Source organism: Nicotiana tabacum, chromosome 20 (assembly GCF_000715075.1).
Source record: "Nicotiana tabacum cultivar K326 chromosome 20, ASM71507v2, whole genome shotgun sequence".
In the NCBI taxonomy this organism is placed as follows: domain Eukaryota; kingdom Viridiplantae; phylum Streptophyta; class Magnoliopsida; order Solanales; family Solanaceae; genus Nicotiana; species Nicotiana tabacum.
The window spans coordinates 78,104,078-78,117,539 of NC_134099.1; the positions used below are offsets into that span (position 1 = coordinate 78,104,078).

General features: G+C 36.8%; 1 protein-coding gene across 1 annotated transcript; it reads left to right on the forward strand.

Annotated features, from left to right (window-relative positions):
• Window positions 1–3,599: 3,599 nt before the first annotated feature.
• LOC107770518 (beta-glucuronosyltransferase GlcAT14B-like) lies at window positions 3,600–6,843 on the forward strand. Its single transcript, XM_016589838.2, has 4 exons — window positions 3,600–4,230; window positions 4,770–4,845; window positions 4,938–5,053; window positions 6,123–6,843. Exons 1-4 carry the CDS (start codon window positions 3,708–3,710, stop codon window positions 6,635–6,637), a joined length of 1,230 nt encoding a protein of 409 aa, XP_016445324.1. The 5' UTR covers window positions 3,600–3,707; the 3' UTR covers window positions 6,638–6,843.
• The last annotated feature ends 6,619 nt before the right edge of the window (window positions 6,844–13,462 follow it).

The window sequence follows — 13,462 nt, forward strand, 5'->3', positions numbered from 1 at the left end:
GTAAGTTGGATATCGTTTTGAGCAGTCATTAAGAAATATTTTAAGGAATTGTTTGAGAAAGGATGACTTCTTGTTTAGGATTTCTTGTTTATTAACAGATTCTAACTTTGAGAAATGACTTTGCAGTTTCATATTTGCCATTAATTCACCATCTTTTCGGTCAAACCTCATTTCCAGTCCTAGATTCACAAATTCATATTTGCCATTGCTGCTGCGATAGTTTCACAAATTCAGAATGAGATCGGCTGCTGCTACTATTAATTATGCTACTGGCCTACTGCTACTATTAAGTGTTAATTCTGCTACTGTTGTTCTGTTAATGCTGCTACTGTTGCATATATTTTCTGCCATTTTCAGAGAAAAAATTTGCAGCCTGTTAAGAGTACAAATTTTAAAAATTTGCAGCTTGTTACCTTGTTCTGCAATTGATTTGCAGCCTGCCTCGTTGTGTATTAAGGCATTAAGCCACAAGAATTTGAGTTGGCTCCAAATGCCAGCAAATGTCTATAAGTCTATTTACTTCTTTCTGAAGAAATGGTTGTTCAATTTCATTATATTTCTTCATTTCTTGGTTGAACAGTTAGACAGGGCATTGCAACATAGGAGAATTGTCACTCGTTAGTGTTGCTTATTTAGCGAATATTAAACCTAAATCGTACCGAAACCGTACCGAACCAAAATAAGAAATATCGAACCATACCGAAATATTTTGGTACGGTATTTGGTATACACAATTAATAAACCGAATATCGAACCGAAATTCTTAAATACCGAACCGAAATACCGAATGCCCACCCCTAGCAGGTGAAGCACCAAAAACATCAACATAACTAACAATGTCCAAAATAATCCGAAACTCAACGAAACATGTCCTGGCCCCCTGGGACATCGTCCAACCACACCAACCAAACCCAAAATATAACACGGACCTACTCGAGACCTCAAATCTCACCAAACAACGTCAAAACTCTAAATTGCACCTCAATTCAAGCCTAAGGAAAACTAATGAACTTCAACTTCCAAAATTCGTGCCGAACTATATCAAATCAACTCGGAATGACCTTAACTTTTGCATACAATTCTCAAATGACAAAATGGACCTATTCAAACTCCCGGAACTACAATCTAAACCCGATACCAACAAATTCAACTCTCGATCAAACATATCAACCTTCCACTTTCGCCAATTCAAGCCAAAACAACCTAAGAACCTTCAAATTCAAATTTGTACATACGCCTAAGTCCAAAATCACCATACGAAGCTACTGGAAAAATCAAAATATCATTCTGGGGTCGTCTATACAAAAGTCAAACTCCACTCAACTCTTACAACTTAAGCTTCCACCCTTGAAACTAAGTGTCCCAATTCGCTCCAAAACATCCCCGAAACCAAACCAACCACCCCGGTAAGTCACGCAGCCATAAGTATACATATATTAAGCATCAAATAGGGGAAGCGAGGCTAAAATACTCAATACGACCGACCGGGCCGTTACAATTATATTATTAAATAAATAAATAATTTATATAAGCTAAAATTTTATTTAATTTTAAAGTGTTAAATATTAGGTATTCCTACATATTTCTATAAGAAAAGGCTTGGTAATCAAAATTTTAGTTGCTTCACATGTTTAATAATAAGAAAATAACTTTTGTTGCTACATATTATTAATATTGACTCATCTAATATTTAGCAAAATTTGGTTATATTTTAATTGTTTAGCTTAATTTTATATTTATGATTTGATCTATAATATGTCTTCATACAATTTATGCTAAACAAATTTTTTTTAGTGTTGTTACAAAAAAACCAAAAGTATTTAATAATTTAGGAGATTAAGAAAAGCTAATAAGGAAACGTACGTCATATTAAAATTTACATCCAACATCTTCAAATTTGAAATTACAAGCTACTTCATAAGTATTTTTTTTTTGCGACAGAAAAAGGACTTTTAAACCTAAAAGGAATGGAAAGAAATTCCAAATGTTAGTGACATATTAAATGTCTATTGATAAATATTATAAAAATTATTTAATTCTGATTTTGTTCAATGTGAAACATACTTTTAAAGAATAAAAAATGCAAACGATATTTCACTAAGGAATTTCGTGCTGATACTATAGTATATATAGATAGAGATAGAGATATAGATAGATGTATAGATATTGATATGGGGCTACATATAGATAAATTTGTATGCACTTCTAATATCAATCAAGTGTCCTACACGCATTATGAAATTTCCAAAGTAATAGAAAGAAAATACAAGTCAACTATTTGGGTATGAATTTAGTCGTTTCTATTAAAGCCAGTGCATCAAATATTTTTTCAACTTTAGCTGAAATTTGCACGTGAGCCAGTTGGGCCATTCCACTGCTTCTTGCCTAAGTTGACCCTGATGAAATGTATTTATCAAGTTTATCTCTTGAATAGAAAGGATTGAAATTTGATAGCTATCTTTTCACGTTAAGGTAGGAGAGCTAAAATGTTGATCACATTTCATCAATAATTCTAAAAGAGAGATCCAAATGGACACAGAGGGTGCGTTTGGTACGAAGAAAAATATTTTTCGGAAAATGTTTTTCAATTTTTTCATGTTTGGTTGACTTAAATGTTCTGGAAAATATTTTCCTTATGAACTCATTTTCCTCTGAATGGAGGAAAATGTTTTCCTTATTAAGAGAAGGGAAAATATTTTCTAAAACTTCTTCTCAACCTTCCCCACCCTCACAAATCCACCCCACCCCCTCTCCAAAAAGGTTTTTTTTTTCAATTTCAATTTTTCCATTACCACCCACCCTGCTACCCCTTCACCCCACCGCACCCCCACCCCCAACACCCCCCACACCGCATTTTTTTTTTTGCAATTTCAAATTTCTATTTTTTTTATTTTTCTGCACCACCCACCCCAACCCCCTCCACTTTTTTTTTTCTGTAATTTAAGTTTATGTTTTTTTTTCGTTTTACTGCCCCCTCCCCTCCGGAAAAACATATTTTTTAAATATATTTTTTAGTTTTAATTTTTTTATTTATCGGTTTAAAGGTTCAAAATTTTACAAGTTCCAAAATTATGAGTTGCGAGGTTTATGTGTTTGGAAGTTTACGGGTTTAGAAATTATAAAGTTTACGGGTTCAAAATTCCGCAGTTTTAAAGTTTAGCGGTTCGAAAGTTTATGAAAATTTATGGGTTCGGAAGGTTGTTGGTTTGAAAGTTTATGGTTTCATATTTATTATATCTAAATTTATGAATACTCTTGAGAAGTCATTTTTCTTAATTTGTGTACCAAACACCGGAAAATGAATAAAATTATTACTTGTTTTCCAACAAAATATTTTCTTGGAAAATATTTTCCACGAAAACATTTTCTGTGTTATACCAAACACACCCAAAGATAAATGTGAGTTCGGGCGTGACAACCAACTAAAATATGGTATATTGCTTGACAATTTGATTACCTTTTAGCATATGTCCTTTTAATCAAGTGTACACTTTATCATTCACTGGCTGTATCATTAAGGAAGATTACTTGCACTAATCTAGTCTAAGAATTCGTATATTCGTTGACCTGCGATGCTCCAAAACCACTCAAAAATACCTTTTCCACCTCTACGTTAAAGATTTTAATGAAATCTCAGTTCATGTTGAAATATAATGATTTAAAGTATCACTAATATATAGAAACCAGTAGAAAACAACAGACCAAAGATGGAAGGTAACAAATGGTTTATTCCTCTGATTTTTGCCCTCTTAATCTCCTCTTTCTTCATCATTTGCATTCTTTCTACTGGAAACCCATTTCACCAAGCATCAGTTAAAGCTAAAGATCCATTAATATTTGTTGAATCAAGACTGCATATAGCCCCAACTCGACCCATAACAACAATACCAAGATTAGCATATTTGATATCTGGATCAAGTGGTGATGGGGAGAGCTTAAAGAGGACACTTAAGGCTTTGTACCACCCATTAAACCAGTATGTGGTGCATTTGGACCTTGAGACATCAGATGAGGAGAGATTAGAGCTGCTGAAATTTGTGAAGAGAGAGCCTCTGTTTATGAAAGTTGGGAATGTGAGAGTAATTATGAAGTCCAACTTGGTAACTTATAGAGGTCCTACTATGGTTACTAATACACTTCATGCTGCTGCCATTTTGCTAAAGGAAGGTGGTGAATGGGATTGGTTCATCAATTTAAGTGCTTCTGATTATCCTTTGGTAACCCAAGATGGTATGCACTCCCGCCTCTTTTTCTAATTAATATCTTCGGTTAAAACTAGGAGCGGCAAACGGACGGGTCGGATCGAATAGGTCCGGGTTTAAACCGGGTAATTAAAAAATGGACAAATTATACGACCCGACCCATATTTAATACGGATAAAAAACGTGTTAATCGACGGATAACATGGGTAACCATATTATCCATGACTTCTTCCATATGAATACTTTTGGGATAATTATTAGTCTCTCTAACTTGAGGAACCTCTATTTGAGGCTTTACAAATGTAAAAGTTAAATCCATTGGTTATCCATTTTATAAATGGATAATATGGTTCTTATCCATATTTGATCTATTTTTAAAAAGTTCATTATCCAACCCATTATTTAGTGGATAATATGAGTGGTTAATATGAATGATTAACTCTTTTCTTTTAACCATTACAGTCAAGAACTCTGGAGTGTAAAATAAAATTTAGAAAAATATTTTTGAAACATGCTGCAAATTAGATGAGTTGAATTTTGTGAATAATCGATGGTCTGTATTGACAGATTTGCTTCACACTCTATGGACAATTCCAAGAGATGTTAACTTTATTGAGCATACAAGTGACCTCGATTGGAAGGAGTATGTGGATAACTTGCTATATAATCAACATATCGTTACTGATTTGGATTTTATGAGCTTATACATAATATGCAATGTATTTGTGATTGTAGGGAATATAGGGGCAAGCCTATAATAATTGATCCGGGGTTTTACAGCTTGCACAAATCAGATGTCTTCTGGGTCAAACAGCAAAGGAGTGTGCCTACAGCATTTAAGTTATTCACAGGTGAGAGTTTCCAAACTTGTGTATATTCTGAATTAATAATATAGAAAGCTAACAAACTCCAGGTCGATACTCTGCTTTCAATCTAACCAATCTAAGCTTTCAAGATTCCATTTCTCACTTAATTAAAGCTTCAAATACAGCAGATCTGTAGAGTGGTTTAGTATTGAGATCAAAATAACAAGGCATCATGCGGAAGCTAATAGGGTAAACCTTAGAGACGGTAAATCAGACGAGAAAGAAAAAATATACGAACTAGGCCTAATAATTTATTATAGTTTAGTCAATCGACCTACATATGATTCCACTTAAGGAGAAAATAAAGATTCTTATAGAATAGTATAGAAGTGCAAAACTTCTCCTCCAACAAAAGGATTAGTTAAATATGGAAGAGACCTTTTCCACTAAGAATTCTTTTCCACCAAGAAAAGTAATTTTAATTATGGTAGAATTCAGGGCAAACCCTAATATCTAGCTCCCTCTTTTAGCTAAATTTATCATTACAAGTTGCTAACTCTGAATAACATGTTGCCATAGCAGTTCCACCCTTGGCATGTGTTGGTTAAACAGATACTAATATTAATTAGTTAATATTCTGCAGAATATTTGGTTGTGAAGTGATATCATCGCTCACAAATAAGAATAGTCCACTGCTACATTTACACTATAATATTCCGTGATGTTTCTAGAATATCTGCTCATAGCATTTCATTGGTAAACACAGGAGCAACTACCAAAAAGATATTGTCCAAAAATTGTCTCCTTGCCCCTTCCTTTAATTTGCTAGTATATCAGCGACCCTATTGGCTTTTCGATAGGTGTGGTTTACTTGTGGATGCCCCAACGCTACTAGCAATTAGGTCTTGCATTCATAAATTAAAGGTTCATAAATCAAATTTCCTTTGTTGATCATGTTAATTACCTCCGTTGAATCTGTATTTACTTCCAAGGGAGTGAAGTTGTTGGACATAGCTAGTTTTAATCCCTCCATAAAAGCCATTAGTTCTGCATGCATGTTAGTTGTGTCTCACATTAGGAAAAACGGAAAATAATCATTTTGAAATTGCACCAGGATCTGCTTGGATGATGCTCTCTCGCCCATTTGTGGACTACTTATTGTCTGGATGGGACAGCCTCCCGAGGACACTCTTAATGTACTATGCTAACTTTCTCTCTTCACCTGAAGGATACTTCCATACTGTCATCTGCAATGTAGATGCGTTTCGAAATACTACAGTGAACCACGACCTTCATTTTATAGCGTGGGACAACCCTCCAAAGCAACATCCACACTATCTCACTGTAGATGATTACAAGGAAATGCTCGAAAGCAATGCGCCATTTGCCAGAAAATTTGGCAGGAACGAATCAGTGCTTGACAAGATTGACTCTGAGCTCTTGGGGCGCAAAGCTGATGGTTTTGTTCCTGGTAGTTGGTTTAAAGGTGGGGATGCAAATGAAACTATCTCACACTACATTCTAACAAACATAACTTCATTGCAACCCGGCCCGGGTACTCAAAGACTAACAAGTCTGGTTTCTGGTTTCTTGAATGATAAAGATTTCCACAAAAAGCACTGCCTCTAATCAAACGGATGTCTCTGCATTGAACAACCGTTTCTAATGCCCCTTTATTAATACTAGTTGTAATAATGGAGGATCAATTCAGCTAGGAAGACATCTTCAATTCGGATTAGAAATATATTGCTTTGAGATATGCTTAATTATTTCAGCCCTCCTAATTTTGGAGGGTAAGGGGTTAAGGGCGGGTGGATATTGTTCTACGAGTGAAATCGATGCATTGAAAGGTTTAATTGCTAGCTAACCATTCAAGAATTCATAGAGAAATCTGAATGACAAAATTACAATAGTTCCACTTAAAACAAAAGAAGGTTTGGCTACTTGGCTCTGCATAATTCTGACGCTATTTTCTTCAACATAATGATTTTGAAAACTAATCAAGCCGATGGAGTTTGAAAATTGTCAAGAAATACAAAATGGAGGAATGAGGAGTCGGAAGTGATGACACAGATTGAATCTAAAACCAAGTTGTTTTGTATGCACATTTTATTATTGTTTCTTTAGATAAATCACTAAGTACTTCATACATGTCGTACTACTTCAGATAGAAACATAATGAGATTTTTAAGTTTCGAATGAACTCCGGAGCAGAAACCACAGTATAAAATGCTACAGTCACCGCTTAATCATCTGCAATTAACTTGGACAATCTTTTTCCCCACATAGTCACCTCGGAATATTCATATGAAGGAAGAGGGCACGCTTTCAACTCCTTGGGAGACATCCTCAATTGCCTTCAGTTTTCCAGCTCGAAGGTGCTTTCTTCCATTTAAAATCAGAATACAGTTTGAAATGATGGATCAGCAGCAAGGCATCCTTATTGAATGGTAATCCTCTTATAGACCACACCCATCATGTCAGGGACTGCTCTTTTCCTGGTGTTTGTGTACTTGGAAGTGACCCCACAAACCGCTACTCTTCTGACCATGTTCATGATTGCTACTAGCTGCTTGTAGCATTTACCACCCATATTGTCAAAGTATATGTCAATCCATTCAATGTATGAGTCCATAGGAATCAATGGCGTGTGTGACAATTTCAAATTAATCTCTTACCCATGTCCACCTAATCCATCATAGAAACAGAATTCGAAACCCGTGTGAATTTGATGAGCGTAAGATGATGAACCTACCATAATATAAGACAATGACGACATCCTTGTGTTGTGCAGCTGCTCTTGTCTAACTATAATATAAGACAATGACGACATCCTTGTGTTGTGCAGCTGCTCTTGTCTAACTATTTTTTTCTTCCTCCAAAGGCCTCAACATTGGGAAGAAAAATACCTGAAAAAGTATAAAATCACTTCAATACTGTCACGACCCAAAAATCAACCTTGTCGTGATGGTGCCTATCGTGCTACTAGGCAAGCTGACACATTAACAAAATAAATCGTTATTTTCATTTCAAAGATAATTCCAAAGCTATTTAATATAAAACCTTCATAAGAAGTTCAAATCAAAACAAAAGTGCGGAAAAGAAAGCCCGACATTGGGGTGTCACTAGTCATAAGCATCTACTACAACCGTCTGACAATATCAAGACTAACATAGTCAGGAAATAACTGAATACAACTAAGGGAAGATAAAGAGGGAGGAAAGCAGGGCTGTGATCGCCAGACAGCTACCTTGCTAACTCTGATGGATCTACAATTGAACAATCAACACTTGCTACAGTGTCTAGAAACGCCTAGATCTGCACACAAGGTGCAAGGAGTAAGGTGAGTACGCCAACTCAGTAAGTAACAACAATAAATAAAGACTGAGAAGTAGTGACGAGCAATAATGCAAGTAAAGTTCATATCACAAAAAAAAATACGGCATGCTTTTAAAACCATAGTTTAGATCAAATGAGCTTGTTTAAATCCAATTCCAGTAAAATCATTTAAAAACATCTTTCAATAGTTTTCTAACAAAGGTTCATCGCAAAGGTGAGCAAAATGATGAAATCATAAACAACCCCTCGGGAAAACATCACTCGTATATAGCTCCTCGGGCAAACCTCACCATCACTCAGATACAGCCCCTCGGGTAAACCTCACCATCACTCATATACAGCCCCTCGGGCAAACTACACCATCATTTATGCCTCCCAGTCACTCAGCACTCAACACTCAGCACTCGGAGCAATAGAGACTGAGTTATGTAGTAAATAAATGTAAACATGACTGAGTATAGATTTCCAATCGAAAACAATGAGAGAATAACGATAAAAGACCTCTAAGGGGTCGTTTGGTATGAGGTATAAGAAGGTATAAGGGTGGTATACAAATTTAATATCACCTTAATACTCTATTTGGTTAGCAAACCAGGTATAAGTTATCCCGATGTTAATTTTAACATGTGATAACTTATACCTTATAGAAGGTGGGGTAATTAGCACCGGTATAACTTATACCTTCTTCTTAGAAATTATGCAATTATCATTCTTAATACAACATACCAAATAATGAATAAACAACAATCCCAACATAACTAATCCCAGCATAACTTATCCCAATATAACTTATACCGGGATAACTTATACTGGTATAAATCGTATTCCAACCAATCGACCTCTAAGGATCCAAACAATACTGACATAATGCCTAAACATGGCATCCAGCCTGATTTACAGAAATTCTTTCTAAAATACGTAGGAAGCACATAGTTTCAACAAAATGTTCAACTTTATAGAGATACGGGACAGACCAAGTCACAATCCCCAACGGTGCGCACCCACACGCCCGTCCCCTAGCATGTGTGTCACCTCAAGATAGTCACATCATACAAAATCCGGGGTTTCATACCCTCAGGACTAGATTTACAATCGCTACTTACCCCAAGCCAATTAAATCTCTACTCTGCGATGCTCTTTACCCCTCGACTCAGCCTCCAAATGCTCCGAATCTATTCACAACCAGTACAATACCATCAATATATGCTAATGGATGAATTCCACAAGAAAACTATCAAATTAGACCAAGAACCCGAAATTGGTCCAAACCCGACCCTCGGGACCATGTCTCAAAATCCGACAAAAGTCAAAAATTTAGGAAACCCATTCACTCACGAGTCCATACCTACAAAATTTATCAAAATCCGACTCCATTTAGTCCCTCAAATCAAACTCACCAATTTTCAAGCCCTAAATTCCCAAATTTCTAGCTCAAATTCCCAATTAGATGATGAATAAAGCCATAGATTCATGAAATTTATACCATTATAGGTTAGAATCATTTACCCCAACGTTGTTCTTTAAATCCTTCGAAAAATTTCCCTCTCCCGAGTTCTTCAAACCCAAAATAAAAAATTGAGAATAAAACCTCGAGCTGGAGTTTTTCCGCCCAGCAAAACCGCACCTGCGGTCCCATTTCCGCATCCGCAGGACCACTTCTATGGATTTTCATTAAAAGCCTGCTTCCGCTTCAGCGATTGCCTGACCGCATCTGCGGTCATTGCAGATGCGGGGACTAAGCCACATCTACGATCCATCTGCGCACCGGCGCCACAAATCCTCTTCTGCGAGTGTTGCACCTGCGGTTTCAACTCCACAAGTGCAGTTAAGATAGAACAACAACTTCAACTGTATTTTCCAAATTCCAAACTTGTCGTTAACCATCCGAAATTATTTCGAGGCCCTTGGGACCTCAATCAAACATACCAACACATCCCATAACATCATTCAAACGTAGTCGAGCCTTCGAATCACTCAAAACAACATCAAAACACCAAATTACCCTCGGATTCAAGCCTAAGAACTTCTAAACTTTGAAATTCCACAACGATGCAGAAACATATCAAATCACGTCTGAATGACCTCAAATTTTACACATAAGTCAGAAATGACACCACAAACCTACTCCAACTTCCGGAATTTCATTCCCACCCTGATATCAAAATTTCCACTGCCGACCAGAATCGCCAAAATTCTAATTTCCGCCAATTCAAGACTAATTCTACCACAGACCTCCAAATCACATTCTGGATGTGCTCATAAGTCCAAAATCATCTAACGGAGCTAAAGGAACCATCAAAATTCAAATTCGAGGTTGAATAATAAAAAGTCAAAACTTGTCAAACCTTTCAAATTTAAAGCTTCTAGCTGATGAGACCAGTCTCCCAAATAAATTCCGGATAACCTGAAAACCAAAACCGACGATTCACATAAGTTATAATATATCATACGGAACTACTCATGCCATCAAAGAATCGAGCGAAGTGCAGTTGATCAAAACAACCGGTCGGGTCGTTACATCCTTCCCCACTTAAACATACGTTTGTCCTCAAACGTGCCTAGGGTTGTTCATAAAGCTATCAAATCGCTGTATAATCTCACTATGCACATACCCGGGGGCGATCCCATGTCACCCTATCCTATATAGGTCTAATAACACAACATGACTGAAATTTCTTAATCCAACCTAGCCCATAAGCTTTAAAATCCAATTTCCACATCCGAAATTTTCTATAAGATCAGAATCTCGCATCCACACACTGCATAACTCTAAACAAGCTGTATCCAGTCATATCCATGACCTAAGATGAAATCACATGATATACCACATAACTCAAACACTCACAACGATGATTTCCAATCACAACAGTTGCCCAACACAACCAAACGCTGGTAATAACCTCTTATCAAATAGAGCCTCATTCTAACACCTTCATATACTGCCAACAATGAAAGAAACATGCAACAACTCATAACCATTCATCAGATCAACCAGTTGTGGAACTCCCTCTCATTTGACATGAACTATAGCCAATTTCTAAGCTGATCAACGACATTACCCTTTTAAATATACCGCAATCCAATTTGATAGCATCCATTCTAGCTTCGACGACCTCATCTTATCAAATACAAGTTACTCTACTGACATGCCACACCCATACTACCCAGATCCAGAAACCGTGAAATTTGTTCAACAATACGCAATAATTCAAACGTACTCAAACATAGAAAATGACTTCAGTGAGAGAACTGTCCAGCTCAACTAGTACCACCACAATGCAATGTTAATAACCCATCACACCGTAGAACCAAAACACACGAATCTAACACAAAAGATCATAACCCAACATGACTTCGTTGTAATGTGCGATCGCATCCAAACACTGGTCCACATGAAGTTCTTCAAGCCACCTTACTCAAAATCAATAACCATGCACAATTCGACATCAAGTACTCAAAGTGCATTACCATAACCACGGGAAGCAAATGACATAACACCACACAAAACCCGAAAGAACATAACCAATGCGCCATCGACCAACTAACAAGTCATAACTCCTCGTAACACAGAAAGGTAACTCATAGATCACTCCAAAATACAAATAAGCTCAACAACAATCGAATGGCACATTCCTCAATGATAGAAATTCAGAGTCAACAAATGTGACCCGGTGCAGAACACACATCCATATTGGGTCTACCAATGAACCCCAAATCAACTCTGGTCACCCACAACAGTTAAATACCCTCCAAAAGTACAATGACTGAATCCCAACACATACTAAACTCTAACTAACCTTGGCTACATTTTTACAGTCCACAACAACAAACAATCTACTCACGAGAACTCTTAGTCTCCAAATCCATAGAACATATGAATCACCATCTCTGATCTCAACTCCACTACCTGAATGTCCATACTTTGCCAATTATATGGTCATCCCATGAGGAATACTTCTAAAATCCTTCTGTGCTACAAGGAAAAATTTGAACTCCAGCAGTCGATCAAACAAGAGAGTGCTACAATACCAGTGAAGTATCCATAACTCAAACACATCGCCCCTTTCTAAAATGTATGCTCCCATTAAGCCATACCAATTAGTAATATCATTTACCTAGTCATCTGAAACTGTCCATGCTGCCTAAGACTTTATGGCCTTCCATTCAGAATTGAACCGTTAACTTACACATGCAAACCTCAATCCTACACAACATACCGCATATACCATGCCATCCTATGATGAATATGAGAACTCGTCACAAGCAACTACGTACTCAACCTGCCAAGAACTTTCCATTTGATCCCTTCTAGGAGAAAACCACTATATATCACATGCTCCTCACGCCAGTAAAAAATATACATCTCTAACCGTGGTAGAAACCATCAAGAACTCTCCGAATCCCATTTGCACAAAATCAAACCATCAGGACTGAATCCTTATAACTCAACCCAGCTACCAAGTCACCCAAAATCCAAGAGCATTGCCACGAAACACCTATAGAAACTTATTACCTCAAAAACACCCAAAGAACTAATCACACCCATTAACATGCCAATCCAACCTACTACCAAGTTATCCTATCTATCCGAGTTCCTTCTGAATTACTTCAAATTGATACTTCTCCTCGCCATAACACCACAATTCTCAACCCAAACTCACCACACAAGACCCAAGCATAAAACTACACCGCCTTAAGGCCCATAAGCCGTTGAATACTCTCTTAAATATCCCCAAAAGTACCACATTCAAAATACTTACCCTAAAAAGAATTCCTGCGAATCTAAAGCCATTACCTTCACCTTTTTGATACTGATATGTAAAATCCATAATGATGTAGAAATACCACAAGTCTTGACACCCTCCAATGTAAACCTCAGTTTCTAGCCAAATGCACATCTTGAAGATCCCCAATTGTTACATATAAATTTGGAATCTATTAGAACCATTCTCGGGAGTAATCCACTCTACTCATGTCTCAATTAAACTGATCAAAAGAATCAAACGACCTGTGCCCCATTAGTACAACAACACCTAAGGAAGTAACCCATCCTTCTAAGTAGCTGAGCAATTTCCTACTCTATACACGTTACATCCCTTACAACAACAACTAAAT

Coding starts and splice junctions, on each gene's coding strand:
- LOC107770518 (XM_016589838.2), top strand. CDS start 3,708: ATGGAAGGTAACAAATGGTTTATTCCTCTGATTTTTGCCCTCTTAATC. Junction 4,231..4,769: donor TCCTTTGGTAACCCAAGATG/GTATGCACTCCC, acceptor CTGTATTGACAG/ATTTGCTTCACACTCTATGG. Junction 4,846..4,937: donor AGTGACCTCGATTGGAAGGA/GTATGTGGATAA, acceptor TTGTGATTGTAG/GGAATATAGGGGCAAGCCTA.